The 14610-nt window shown below is 42.6% G+C and overlaps 3 protein-coding genes across 5 annotated transcripts in view; 2 read left to right on the forward strand and 1 right to left on the reverse strand.

Annotated features, from left to right (window-relative positions):
• The first annotated feature begins 971 nt into the window (after positions 1-971).
• On the forward strand, positions 972-10007 carry zfp91 (ZFP91 zinc finger protein, atypical E3 ubiquitin ligase). 2 transcript variants are annotated; one of them, XM_089007011.1, is made up of 13 exons: positions 972-1693; positions 3262-3302; positions 4113-4229; positions 4443-4482; positions 6255-6371; positions 6443-6541; positions 6645-6827; positions 6905-6955; positions 7069-7147; positions 8063-8177; positions 8256-8355; positions 8443-8806; positions 8939-10007. In XM_089007011.1, exons 1-13 carry the CDS (start codon positions 1296-1298, stop codon positions 9401-9403), a joined length of 2169 nt encoding a protein of 722 aa, XP_088863137.1. In that variant the 5' UTR covers positions 972-1295; the 3' UTR covers positions 9404-10007. The 2 variants fall into 2 exon arrangements, with proteins under 2 accessions (XP_088863137.1, XP_088863135.1); XM_089007009.1 differs by having other exon boundaries at positions 8443-10007.
• A 292-nt stretch (positions 10008-10299) lies between these two features.
• On the reverse strand, positions 10300-13105 carry LOC148892841 (uncharacterized). Its single transcript, XM_089006500.1, has 2 exons — positions 12839-13105; positions 10300-12621 (listed from the first exon to the last, which is right to left on the reverse strand). Exons 1-2 carry the CDS (start codon positions 12919-12921, stop codon positions 11979-11981), a joined length of 726 nt encoding a protein of 241 aa, XP_088862626.1. The 5' UTR covers positions 12922-13105; the 3' UTR covers positions 10300-11978.
• Positions 13106-14044: 939 nt separating this feature from the next.
• Positions 14045-14610, forward strand: part of cntf (ciliary neurotrophic factor) — a 9054-nt gene continuing 8488 nt past the window's right edge. Inside the window, exon 1 of one of the 2 annotated variants that reach the window (XM_089006502.1) lies at positions 14045-14610. This exon is cut by the window's right edge and continues 109 nt beyond it. In XM_089006502.1, coding sequence (XP_088862628.1) covers positions 14600-14610 — 11 coding nt within the window. In that variant the 5' untranslated portion in view covers positions 14045-14599. The other variant, XM_089006501.1, reaches the window with a different exon arrangement.

A 14610-nucleotide genomic window follows, 5' to 3' on the forward strand; every position in this document is an offset into this window, starting at 1 on the left:
TCAGTGGGACATGTTGCGGGCTTTAACACACAGCACATGTTTGATTACTGGTCAATGACCCAGTGGTGGTCCCAAGTCGACATATAAAAAAGGTTGAAAACTGCTCCAAACAAATCGTTCGTGAAACTCACTGTGGTAACACACTGACGGGCCAAGCCAAGAGTAAACACGACACCTTAAGAACATTTCGGTTGGCACGTTTTCTTTCTTTCTTTCACTTTTGTACTACAATTGATAAGTATATTTATTTTTAGCGTTGTTTTTTTGACCAAGTATTGGAACTTTTACTTATACAGTTGGCAATAATTTAGCCACGACTACTTACTGGTAGCATTGGTTTCAAGACACCTTACCAGACGTATTTTATAGGAAGTGGCGCCATCTAGTGGTTACTGGTCAACATTGTTGTAAATGCTATTTTAAAAAGCAATACTGTACCTGTATTGGTTGGTGATCATGGTCAGCCATTTTTCCTCCCACGATATTAGTATTTTGGGAAAGGAATATTTTCAAGGTGTATTCAATACTATAATGCTGGGCGAAATACTGCAATTTATATGCCAGTATATATTGGACGATTACAATACCTGTATATGCAGAGTCCTTTCTTTCTCACTGTACACTAGGTTAGTATCAATGGCATTACAAATTATGTATAGCATTGACATTAAACGGGGGGAAATAATTACAACAAAAACCGTAAAGACTGATTTAAAAGAAGGCGAATTATTATTATTATTATTATTATTATTTTTATAAAATAGTGTAGCCACAGTTTGAACTACAATTCCCAAAATGCTCGACAACCCTCGCGAACGATGATGTTTTTCGCAGATCTCCAATCATCACGGCTCCACTCTGAGCGAGTGCAAAACAGAACGATGGAATCCAGGTCATTTGTGCAGCTGCTAAAGCACAGTGGCTCTCACGAACGTTTGCCCTCGATTTGTGTTTGGCTTAAAGGAGACGCAACAAAGCGCACAAAATGGTTGCGGTCCAGGCCCGCTCGAATAAGTAGGTTTACTATAGCTTTAAGAACGCGAAAACGGTGGCTGCTTCTTTAAGGTTATATCGCGTAATTTTCGAATAGATAATTAAGAAAAGTTTTCATTTTGTAATCAATAAACCGATGTGTATAATTTGCGACGAAGCTTTACCGAAAATGCTCCACTGTCAGACAGAGGCCTGTCAACATCAAAATGTCTGTACACTAGATGTGCGCTATTCTTCGTTCTGCAAGTAAACCATCCGGACTTTCTGCGGAATTAAAGACGGGCTAAAGTGCCTTCTCTGTGATGGAAGCAGCCAGCGACCGAAGTGAAGATGTAAGTAAAGGCAAAGAGCTGGTGGAGCATAAGGCCGCAGAGCAGACCCCGGCCCCGGGTGTTGCCGTCACACCGCGGCGAGGTCTTAGGGAGCGGGGAGCCACCCGCACGAGATCCGGCGACCCTGCTTCACAGGCGGCCGTGAACGGAGCTACCCAGGGCCCTGGGAGGGTTTTACGCGACCGCTCCACTCGGGCTGTCCCGGCCTGGCTGAAGGGCAACAAAAATGAAGAGGACGAAGACGAGGACAGCGCCGGTGCAAGCAAGCGTAGGAAAGTTTGCAATTCCCGTCGGAAGAAAAACGGTGACTCTTCAGGCTCGGTGGAAGCTGGTGATGGCGTCGCAGGTGACAGCTCGCAAGCCACTGAGTAAGTTTGAGCACCACTATTAATTAGGACATGTCGGGAATTACAAAGTACCTGCTTACAAGGTTTAACGTCAACAACGTGCCTTCAGCATGGTGCGTCCCCTTCGCTGCACGGGGAGGATGGGGCGGAACTTACCTGGATTTTTAAGACAAGGTAAATGAGACGATGGCGTGTTGAGTCTCATTTACAACATACACTAAACTGTCTATTCTGCAAGTGACTGTCTTTCAACATTTCACACGTATAATTCCTTGAAAACCAGAAAGATGTCAACACCCTCCCCTACTTTAAAGGTACAGCTTTCTGGAGAATGTCCCTCCCGTGTGGGTCACCAAACACTCCCAATTCACCACAGTCTTATTTTCCTTTATAGTGCATAATTTAACAGATATCCTGTATGCTGACAAGAAAAACAGCAGGTGGAGGTGCGTCAGGTGTCCCTCCACGTCTGCTTGATCGGCATGATGTCATCCAAGTAGACAAAAAAAGAACTGCATGTCATACAGCAAAGAGTCCATAAGGCATCCGCTGGAAAACTACAAGGCCGAAGGCTGTTGGGAACTCGGAATTTTCCAGTGGGTGTCACACACACCCTTTGGTGGTGTTACAAGGCCTGAATGTGTGAGAGGGGTTCATGCTGTTAGTCATCTAAGCCAAAATCTCTCGAGGGGTGCCAAGTTCCTTCAGTCTTTTAGCCCCCATGTGCAGAGTCCTAGTTGTATTGTAATGAAAGAAATACACTGCACTGTATAATAAAATCAATTTATTTACATTTACGATGGTCGTTGATGGCTCTTAATTGACACCTGTTGCTTTCTGACTTGAAACTGAGGCATCACATTATCATTCATCATGTTGATGATTATCATTGCCTTTTCTGGATGGAACTGTTCAATAAAAGCCTGCACGTCAACTCCTGATTGGCCTGCTTCTGCTTATCCTCTTGAAGGCAAATCACATTTTTGAATAGGTAATTTGTTGTGAATATTTGTGATTTAAAGTATCACACCCAAAGTTGAGGGTAATTTCCTGTTAGCGTGTCCAAGGAATATCACATTGACGTAAGCATCAGTCCTCTCCGTGTTTTAAAAATATAGCATGTTTCGTATTTTAATATTCAATGCATGTAAATTGTTTTTGTTGTGGGTTTCATGGAACCACTTAAAGAACACATTAAAATCACATACGCTACATGTTTGCAAAACAAGCAACGTTGTTACTTTCACAATGTTGGCAACTTGCCGTTCTGAACTTTAATCTTTCTTTTTTCACATAACATTTTAAAGATGGAGGCAAGCCCAAATGAAAGTCACAATTAAATTTGGATTCATTGTTCCGCTCTACTCGACAGCAAGAAGTGGCACGGGTGGATTTTCCTGCTTCATTTAAATCCCACAATCTCAATATATGTCCGAATGCCATGATTAGACAAGTGCAGGTGGATGGAACATTATTATTGAAGGAAAGAAAAACACTTGAGTTCTCCTTTTAAGTTGAACGTCTCCCCTTGTGGGTAACCACAACACTTTAAATGTGATGAATGACAGCATCATCTTCTCTCTATGTAGCTCTACAGAGGAACCCAAGAAACCTACTACTAATGTTGAAGGTAATAGCATTCTTTTAAAACTTTGCATTCATGTTACACAAACCAAGTGATTTCATTGCGATTTACACGGCTCCACAACAAGTTGGCACTACTATTTAGCTTTCCGATGGAATTTCAGGATTTACTTAAAATGTCAGATAATCTTTACACGTGAACTTTATTTGTCCTCAATATGTTGATACATGCGTATCCACTGCCCCATGGTGACTCCAGGTAGCCTGGACAGCAATTCGGTGCAACATTGTGTTCTCTAACCATGTGACACCCCCTTATTAGCTAGCTATCTATTTGCTATATATTAGCTATCCGGTTGGCGAACTGGCTATTTAGCTAGCTATCTATTAACTGGCTGGCTATTTAGCTAGCTATCTCGCTTGCTGTCCAGCTAGCTATCTATTAGCCATCTATTATCGAGGTAGCTAGCTTTCTATTATCTAGTTAGCTAGCTTTCTATGATTTGAGTTACTTCCGGATTGAGTGAAAGCTGGCGCGTGTGGATGCCACTGCTCACCCACAGAAAAACATATCTTGTGTCTGTAAAGTGACCTTGAGAGTTTTGAAAGGCGAATGAAATAAATGAAATGTATTATTATTATTATTATTATGGCTGTGTTTTTTTTGGTCCAAACGCCTATTCGAAAATTTTCTGTTCCATTCCAAGTATTTTGGGCATTTTAGGTTCATCTTGAAATTTGACGTGCTAGCCAAAAACCCAAATTTTTATTTGTGTTTAGTATAGGCCAAAAACATATGTGACAATGATGATAATAATGCTAATGTTCAATGGTTTCTCCTCCTCTTCCATGCCAGCTCTTCCCTCCAGGCTCTCTCCAGCCCAGAGTCGAGCCAAGCCTCCATCTGGCAGGTCTTTCCGCTGCTCTGGCAAGCTCCTGTGCAAAACAGAGCTCGGAATAGAGCATCAAGCTGGTGAGCAACTTGTTGACAGCAACTCATAACAGTGCGTGAAACTGGAACTGTAAACTGACTGCTGCTCCAAATATGACAAGAGTCTTAATGCACTCAACAACCTGATTTTTTTTACTGAAAAATATTATAAATGTACTCGGCAGTGAATTTGTGTTTATTGAAGAACAATGGGTTGGATTTTATTTGCTGCTGCTTTCTCTTCTTGTTTCTTAGCCGCTTCAGGAGAGGCAAACAGTAAAGAAAAGTATGACATGTAAGTTTATTTTGTTCCTTAAGATGAGTTCAGCTTTACAGTTACCCAATCAGAATCATGCAAATGTACTATGAACAAAGTAAGCTTTTTCAAGTTAGTCATTTGTAAAGCTTGTTGACATGGGCAATCATTCGTGTGTAGTTAATAAACATGGGCGCAAATGTTTTACTCCTCATTAATTGGCTCATCTAGAACATGGTTTGAGATTGTGTTTGTATCCAATCACTTATTTTGGAATTGGTTGTGGTTCTTGTGGTCATTTACAAAGTGTACGCAAATGATGAACACACTATTTTGATACACGTGCGTGCACTTACACACAAATTCTTCAGACATATATTAATGGTTAGCGAGTGTGTTAGCAGGTATTTTTTCCAATAAATATCTTAACACATGCATCCATTATTTCAGGTAGTTACAAAGCACTTTTCAATTATTAATTAATGATTCTGTATAAGCGCAAATGGCACACTACTGTATTTGGCAAACACACATGATTGTTGCGTTTTTTTCTTAGGGGTTAGTGATACCTCGGTTTATGAACCCATTGGCTTACAAACTTTTCAGTTTACAAACGTTAAATTTATGAAAACTATTTTTCAGGATACACACGGAGCTGCCACAATGAGTGATGTGTCGTTCGCGAACGAGCCCGTTCTCTTAACAAGAAAATGGCAGCCGAATGTTTTTGTCCTTTATTCCCCGCCCCCAGTCTTCAGTTAAAGCCACGTGATTGGTCAAGAACGCATCAGTGAGAGGGGTGAGGTTTACAGACAGAGAGAGAGTGGAAGCCGTTCTCCCAAAAGAAAAAGTCTGCCGACTTTTTTTGGTCCTCTACTCCTCGCCCCCAGTCTTCGGTTGAAGCCACGTGATTGGTCAAGAACGCAGCAGTGAGGGCAGGTGGTTTAAACATTAAAGAGACAGGCAGACGACTGTGGGGGAGTTTCAACTTTGACAGTTCAAAGGCAAAGTAGACTGCACGGTTAAAATATCCCATCAATCAGGCTCCACAAACAACATGCACAAGCCATCTGTACACTTGATGTAAAAAGCTATCAACCCAGCTAAACAGAACACAATTGATGAGGAACTAGATAAAATTATCGCAGAGAAAGCACCTACAAGGGATCATTCCTCACGATGGTAAAAGAAGAAGGTTACGTTCCTCATCAAGTGTTTAATGCTCAGGAAACCGGTCACTCCATTCCATCAAGCCATCAACGGCCATCACAAAGGTAAATAAAACGACTTTATTATACTGTACAGTTTATTTCTTTAATTATAATACCACAGTAGAATTATTATACATAAAATAAGGTATATTTTGTGTAGTTTTTAGGCTTAGATAATAAGAACGTAGAAAAGTATGTTTTATGGCGACCTGGGAACGGATTATTCTCATTTTAATGGTTTCCTATGGGAAATTAATTTTTGGGATACACACATTTTCACCTTACACACGCTGTCTGGGAACCAATTAAGTTCGTAAGCCAAGGTATCACTGTACTTATATTTGGTGGGCGAAGCAAACCACACTTCAGCGATTGGAGCTGTGACAACAATCGTCTTACCATGCACCTCAACATGTTTGAAATCCGCCATCATGGTCCCTCCTCAATCTTTTTCACAGCCTTTTTATTAATACGACAGTCGTATTTGATCTCAGTCCATTTTGCAAGTGCACTTAGTGTTGTGTGATTCGATTCGTGAAATGTGGCTCGATGCAACAGGACACATCTCTTTATTGAGCTGTTGTTTTTCCCTTTTTTTAGTAAGAACGGAGAAAAAAAGAGCGAAGGTGTTGGTCGTCACTTGGTGGATAAGGAGGACCTTCAATTTCAAGGCAACACAAATGACTTGACCGCGGTTTCGGCTTCACCGCCTCAGGGGTAAACTTGACTCAAGTGCATCACCATCATTACTAAAAGCTCAATACGAATTATTATTATTTTTTTTTTAGTGAAGCAGACGAGGAAGAGGTCATCAGCAGTGATGAGGATGTTCCCTTTCGAGACGATTTAAATGATCAGAGCTACGACCCCAAGGCGGAAGGATTCATGTATGTGCTACATACAATATGTTGCAAGTGCTTTAGTTACCGTTACAGGTGTGTACGCTCACCTGTGACAATCCAATAACCTGCCGTGCTTCATTTGTTTCAGAGATCCACCCAAGCCAAAGCGGCGAATTCCTTTGAGAAATAAGGACAAGAAAGAAAAAGAGAAAGCGCCCAAGAAAGAGGAGGTGGAAGAGATAGAAATGGAGGGCTCAGACAACTTACAGAACGCAGAGATCGACGTGAAGCTCGAAGAAGAATTGACGGATGACCCCGACGGGCCGAGGAAGTAAGATACAGACAAAGCATCTTATTGAACTACATTCATTCTCGAAAAGTTCCAAAATTTGTTCTACCTCTGAAAAGGAGGGGTCGACGGAAGAAAGATGACAAAACGCCACGGCTGCCGAAAAGAAGGTATGAACGAATTTGCATTTACAAGGTATCCCCTGCTGAATTTGACTACGTACATAGATTTCGGTCAATGCTGGCACCTAGTCTGCCCTTCCCTGATGACATTTCCCATGCAGAAAGAAGCCCCCAGTGCAGTACGTCCGTTGTGATATTGAAGGATGCGGCACCGTCCTGGCTCACCCACGCTACCTGCAGGTAAACGCAATTAACTGTTTCTGTGCACCCGTATGGCCTGGGAAACCTGGAAAATGATGGATGAAATTTCCAGTTGTGGAAAGTGAGGGGAAAAAAGTTAAACATCGCAGAAAAAGCTTGAGTTGTCCTAGGGGAAATAAATACAGTAAAGTCTCGTTATATCGATATTCAAGGGAGTCCAAAAAAATATCGATATAACCGGGACTATCGATATATCCGACCCTGTTTGCATGTAATTTTCTCCGTGCGTGCATAGAAATAGTATCGATATAACCGGGACTATCGATATATCCGATATCGATATAACGAGACTTTACTGTATTCCCTATTTTTCTCCCTGCCTTGTGGGTCAGTGCAAATGGGTTAAACAGACACGTCGGGTCTTTTTTTCAGCTCTCTTTGATGGGCAACCTTGAACTGGAGCTGTAATCAGCACTCACATGACACTGAGGAGGGAAAATGGCTAATTGGGTCCTATTTGGTTTCACCGAGGGTACACTCACTCTTGTTGTCTGCAGTTTACACTTTTTTTTTGCATGTGGCTGATGTATTTTCACCAAAAAAATAAACAAATAGATTTGAATATCAAATATGCAGGGGTTCCCCCAGTTCAGACCCTACTTGACACGTCAACATTATACCACAGTGAAAACGAGTTCATTGTACGCATTCATAAGACGATGTGGCCATGCAATACCAAAAGGCTGCGCAGTTGGAGTTCCACCTCCTGAATTTTTGGTTCACTTATTTCAGTTTATGACTGAGATGTTTTCCATACAAATATTTACTGCAATTTTTAGTCGAACACTGCCTTATAGGTTGAAAACGTCATTCCCATCCATATATAAATACAAATGCGGAAAAGCTATTCAGCCTAATCATTCACTTGTTTGCTTGCTATGTTTCACACACCAGCACCATATCAAATACCAGCACATGCTTAAAAAGAAGTATGTGTGCCCACATCCTTCTTGTGGAAGACTCTTCAGACTTCAAAAGCAGCTACTTCGTCATGCCAAACACCATACAGGTACTCGTTTGGCTGAAAAATGTGCAGCGTGTTGGTGATCGTTTTTAGGGTCTTGCCATTCATTTTTGTGATTCTTAGACCAGAGAGACTACATCTGTGAGTTCTGTGCCCGTGCCTTTAAGAGTTCCCACAATCTGGCTGTCCATCGCATGATCCACACAGGAGAGAAGCCCCTCCAGTTAGTGCTTCCTAATTTGCACAGATATAAATAACACCCCCCGTTTTCCTGAAATGTGGTAACTAGAAGATGTTCTTGTGCTAATAGGTGTGAGATCTGTGGCTTCACCTGTCGGCAAAAGGCCTCCCTCAACTGGCATATGAAGAAGCACGACGCCGATGCCAGCTATCAATTTTCCTGCTCCATTTGTGGCAAGAAGTTTGAGAAGAAAGACTGTGTGGTGGCACATAAAGCCAAGAGTCACCCGGAGGTCCTCATAGCCGAGGCGCTCGCAGCCAACGCCGGCGCCATCATCACGACCCCAGCGTCCGTGTTGCAGATGCCGGTCACCCCCGCGCAAGAAGAGGTGGGACCTGGCAGCCTGGAAACAGTCCAAGGCGGCCAGGAGGGGCAGGTTCAACCACCGGGCCAAGAAGGACAGGTTGGGTCTCATGTGGCTCAAGTTGCCCAGGTAGGTCATGTGACCCCGCAAGTCAGTCACCAGGTCGTCCTCCTGGGACAAGAACAACCACTCCACACCATGCAGGTGCCAGTAACAGTTTCCCTTTCCCCAATCGACCCGCCGTCACCTGCCGACCAGCAGCAGCAGACGCAACTTCAGCTCCAGATGCCCGTCCAGTTTGTTCCACAGTCCCCGCAACTTGCCCTGCACTCCCCGTCGGTGGTGGCTCAGTCCCAACCCCACTCCCAACTACAATCTCTTCATCCCTACTCCTCCCAGCAACATAGCCACGGGCAAATTGTACAAATGACCTTCCAGCCAATCACCCAGCCGCAGACTCCCATGCAACAAATTCCACTCGTGGCCACCTCTCAGCAGTTTACCACCCTTCAGCCGACCACGTCTGTCCCCCCGCTACTGTCTCTATCCCAGCCACAGGAGGCATCCAACGGGAACAATCTCATGCTGGCAACCTCCTCTCAACCAGCAAATTCCTTCCATCCAACGGAACGGGTGGGAGCGAGCGGCGTCGCCTGGCAGCAAATGGACCAGGGGGACGTCCTGTCCAACAACACTGCAGCGGACATACAGCGGATCATCATTTGAAATGAGAAGGTTGCACACACGCTAAAGAAGCCACATGATATTGCAACAATACTGTAAACGCCAAGTTAGAAGGTTCATGTTGGATCACTCATATTTGGTAGCTTTTTTTTAGAATAGCTTATCAGGGAATCGTGTGTGTGTGTGTGTGTGTGTGTGTGCATAACGTTTTCCATAGTATTCCTGTAAACGTCATTAGCTTTTTAAGGCTGTTTGCTGATTGATTGTTGTAACGCTTTTACTATTAATTGGCACTATGAAAGCATAATTGTCAGTAATTGATGTCACAACATAATGTCCAGTATGTGTCCTCTCATTTACAAGCTTGAAAATTTAATCGCACCCAAAATATAGCGTAGAAATATAGCAACCAGACAGATTAGAATAAGTGTGTAATTAACACATGTGTTAATTTATTAAGTCCACATTATATATAATGACAATTGACATTTGGACCGCCACTTACAGTACATGTTGTATTTGGATTTATAGTTAACAGCTGAACTGTTCGTGGTTAAACATCTTGTTTTGTCAATAACAAAGTCGACCGTCTGGGTTGAAAACAGATTGTTTATTGACAGTGAAGAAAATAAGTATTTGAATCAGATCAGAATCAGAATCATCTTTATTGCCAAGTATGTAGAACACACAAGGAATTTGTTTCCGGTAGAACACGCTGCACTAGTATCGTCGTCAAAAAAACGGCTAAGTGGCACTATACACCCTGCTATTTTGCTATTTCTCCCACGTATAAATCATGGAGCAATGCATGAGCTTTATTTGAACATTTGTGATACAGTAAAGCTGCAAATAACGGGACTATCGATATATCCGACCCTGTTTTGTAACATAGTTGAACCGGGACTACATATCCGATATCGATATAACGAGACTTTATATTTGTTACAGTAGCCTTTGTTTGCTATTACAGAGGTCAAACATTTCCTGTAGTTTTTCACCAGGTTTGCATACACTGCAGGAAGGATCTTGGCCCACTCCTTCACACAGATCGGGATCTAGATCAGTCAGGTTTCTGGGCTGTCACTGATAAACACCAGTTTTAGCTCCATCCAAAGATTTTCGATCGGGTTCAGATCTGGAGACTGGCTTGGGCCATGCTAGAACCTTGATTTGCTTCTTACTGAGCCATTCCTTGGGTTTCCTGGCTGTGTGTTGTGTTGGAAGACCCAACCACGACCCATCTGTCTGAGCAAAATCTCACAATACACGGCCTCAATCATCCTCTCTTTAATGCAGTGCACTCGTCCTGTCCCATGTGCAGAAAAAAACACCCCCAAAGCATGATGCTCCCACACCCATGCTTCACAGTAAGGATGGTGTTTTTCGGATTGTACTCTTAAACACGCTTTGGTGGAATGATGACCAAAAAGTTCTATTTTGGTCTCATCTGACCACAAAACTTTCTCCCATGACTCCTCCTCTCCCTTGTGCTGGTTTAAGCAGGGGAACCTTTCGTGCCATGCATGATTTCAAACCATGACGTGTTCGCGTATTACTACCTACAGTAACCTTGGAAACGGTGGTCCCATCTCTTTTCAGGTCCTTGACTAACTCTTGTCGTGTCGTTCTGCGCTGATTCCTCACCTTTCTTAGAATCATTGAGACCCCACGAGGTGATATCTTCCATGGGGGTCCACTCCGATTCACACTGACCGTCATGTTTAGCTTCTTCCATTTTAGTTCGCTGAAGAAGCATCTTGGATAAGAAGCGAAACGTCCGACACCTTTAAAGAAGTACAGATGACGGCTGAAGAAACCTTTTCATCGACGGACCACTCCTGTACGACTTGAGAGCTTACACAGATCTTCTTCCATTTTCTAATGATTGCTCCAACAGTGGACCTTTTTTCACCAAGCTACTTGGCAATTGCTGCTTGGCATAGCCCTTTCCAGTCTTGTGGAGGTGTACAATTTTGGCTCTGGTGTCTTTGGTCTTTGCCATGTTACAAGTTAAATTCTTACTGATTGTATGGGGCGGACATCTTTATGCAGCTAAAGACCTCAAACAGGTGCATCTGATTCAAGATGATACATGGAGTGCAGATGGACTTCTAATGGGCGAACTAACAGGGTCAGAATTCTTGATACGCAGGTGTTCAAATACTTATTTGCAGCTGTATCACACAAATAAATTGTTAAAAAAATCATGCATTGTGATTTCTGGATTTTTCTTTTTAGTTTATCTCTCTTACAGTGGACATGCACCTACGATTAAAATTTCAGACCCCTCCGTGATTTCTAAGTGGGAGAAATAGTAAAATAGCGGGGTGTTCAAATACTAAGAGGTTATTCTTGTACTCGGTAACTGAATCCGTCGTTCCTTGTTCGTGGCTTTCATCTTAATGAAACCCTGTACAGATAACTGTTTGCAGTTTAGACTTTGAGCAAAATGTGCTACAGGCTTTGTGGTCCGGATGCTCTTGGAGCAGATATGCCAACTCTTCATTTATAGGATGTAAATAAATGTCTTAACAACAAACTTATCATGTATTGGTAGTCCAGCTGAGATTTAGCGTTAGATAGAAAGTCACTTTTTATCAGTCACCGAATGTTTACATCAGTACATATTGTGGCGTTCTTTGCTTCTCAGCATGTTGTACTGCTTCATGGCTTTCTTAGGAGGGATCAGTGTGTCGCTCACACCAACCCTACGCTTCTTCATCCACTGGCCTTCTGACACATGGTTCTCTGCTTCGTTTGGGGGGTTCTGTGAGTTGCTCGTGCGTGACCCAACTTCCACTTCGTCACTCAAATTTACCCGAGAGTCATTGGGAGTAACTGTAGTCTGAAGATCACTGTCGTGTGCAAACTTGCACTTGATCCCAAATCTACATCTTCCACTTTTCCTGTAGGCGACGCACATGCTCTTGCCTCCAATTTGAGAAGGCTTTGCCTGCATTGTGAGGGGGACGTGTTTCTGCAAGGCACTGAGTTTTTGCTCAGCCTGAGCTTTGAATGGGTTGGCGAACACGCTGCTTTCTGAGCATCCATGCAGACTCGGAGGGGGCAGTTTGTGAGGGCTTGTCGTGGTGGACGAAGAAGTCAGACTGGATTGTTGTTTACTTAGATGTACTGACTTGTAAGATTCCGGGTGTCCGTGGTCAGATTCGTCAGACTCGCTGGTGGCTGAACCAGTCTCCAGCAAGAAGTTCCGCGTCTTCTTGTCCGATGGAGCCCCATCAACGACATCACTTCTCATTCTAAAAAAGGGTGCAGAACAAAAAAAGCCACACTAAATTAACCCATCCAACTTTCACAGATACTAAAGCAATCGTCGGATAGCCAATTGCCAAAAGAGATAAAAGATAACACCCAAACGCGGATCAAGCTCTGAGACACATTACCGTGTCAGCCTGGGAGATCTGACAACTACCAACTTACAAATAAAGAGAAACATCAAACTCTTTATATTCTTACCCTCCACGATCACTGTTTACATTCTCGGAGTCTCCATCACTGTCGGACTCAGATGAGCCGCTGTACCCGACAAGAGCGTTCATGTCAAAACAAACGACCTATTTGTTAGACGGAGCGCCACCTACTAACAGCGACTTGGATACATTTATTATTACAGAACCAAGCGGTACGTATCAAATCGACAAGGTATAAACATATGTGATCGTATCCATTTCCTCATTCAATCGGACATGCTAAGAAGTTAGCTCCAAATTCTTATTCTACAAATGTTTACAATGTAGGTGCCTAGACTGACATCTACAGTGCTTTCTTGGTATTGTTTCATGTCGCAACACAAAATCTACCGCGCCGAGGACCCTCGGTTTACGACGGAATTTTACCCCGAACGAGATAGATCTACTCGGATTTGTACGTGGTTCGGAACGCCGTACACTTTGCTGAGGTCAGTAATGAAGTCATAACTAATGTAAATATATGAAATAAAACCACTTGTAGACCACAAATATAAATACGGCTATTAGTGAAGTTTCCGGATGTATCGCATGATATCGTGCACGGTTCGCAACTTCGAAACATCGAACAATAGTAGTGAACTATATGCTCAACCAATGCCCGTATTTTTTCTCAAATACAACATTTTTTTCGACACAAAGAGATCAAGAACCATGTAATGTATTATTATTATTATTATTATTATTATTATTATTATATTATTATTATTATAAGTGAATGTATTCAAAATATACTAGTTTTTGCTATGTATTGATTTACATCGGGGTCACAGGTGTACTTGAACCTATACAGGTTCACTTTATGGAAGGGGAGGTTTACCTTGAATTGATCACAATCCAGTTGCACAGATTAACAATCGCCTTTTCATACTCATGTTCTCGGTTATAGACAATATAATCTTAAATTAATCCACCGAGCGTGTTTTTGGAATGTGGGTATGTCGATATGGGGAGACCATGCAAATTCCCCGTGGGAAGGTCCGGAATTTAACACATAATTTCAGAATAATGTCAGGCGGAAATGCTCACGTTTTTGTTATACGGTATTACATTTGACATGCATTTAGTATCACCTTATTCTGTCATTGCAATTCACATAAATTGGGGCAACTGGGCTTCTGGGAATTTAAATAAAACAAGGATTGGCATTTTATGGTAAAACTCTGTCTAGGGTAAAACATGTCTTTTTTGCGGGGGGGCTCACCCACTTGCACAAACGTTAATCTTACAAAGAAAAAAACTACGCACATTTTCTTGATATTCTGCGGTACAGCATTTATTGTTTTCGGCTTTCACAATTTCTACCAATAATTTGTTTTATCGAATATAACCAAACAAACTTAACAAGTAAATTTCTACCAGCACCACCAAACTTTTATTTGCACCGTTTGAATAGCCTTCGTCAGTCGGCTAAAAGTTTATAAATAACACTTTTGAGAAAGTGAGCAGCGTTTTCCCGTACTGCTCTCCTTCTCCGCCCCCAGCTGATCGTTCCAAATTCCTCGGTACTGGATCAGGTTCCTGAGGGAATGGGCGGAGAGTCGGCTGTTAAATCCTGCTGCAGAACGCGAAGTGACGGAGTCGGAAACGTGTTACTGCCCTCAAAACATTCAAGGGGCTTTTTGAAGTTTTGACCGAGGCTGAGGTTAATTTAGGGATGACTACGAATTCGTTGCCGGGGTAATCCTGGCGCCGTTCAGCCTTTCCTGGAAGTAGGATCACGCTTCGACTGGAGCTTTCGGGAGGTTAAATGGCAGACCG

This window comes from Hippocampus bargibanti, linkage group LG10, assembly GCF_051943395.1.
Source record: "Hippocampus bargibanti isolate YZ-2025 linkage group LG10, ASM5194339v1, whole genome shotgun sequence".
NCBI lineage: Eukaryota > Metazoa > Chordata > Actinopteri > Syngnathiformes > Syngnathidae > Hippocampus > Hippocampus bargibanti.

Coding starts and splice junctions, on each gene's coding strand:
- LOC148892841 (XM_089006500.1), bottom strand. CDS start 12,921: ATGAACGCTCTTGTCGGGTACAGCGGCTCATCTGAGTCCGACAGTGAT. Junction 12,622..12,838: donor GTAAACAGTGATCGTGGAGG/GTAAGAATATAA, acceptor ACCCTTTTTTAG/AATGAGAAGTGATGTCGTTG.
- zfp91 (XM_089007009.1), top strand. CDS start 1,296: ATGGAAGCAGCCAGCGACCGAAGTGAAGATGTAAGTAAAGGCAAAGAG. Junction 1,694..3,261: donor GACAGCTCGCAAGCCACTGA/GTAAGTTTGAGC, acceptor CTCTCTATGTAG/CTCTACAGAGGAACCCAAGA. Junction 4,483..6,254: donor AGTAAAGAAAAGTATGACAT/GTAAGTTTATTT, acceptor CCCTTTTTTTAG/TAAGAACGGAGAAAAAAAGA.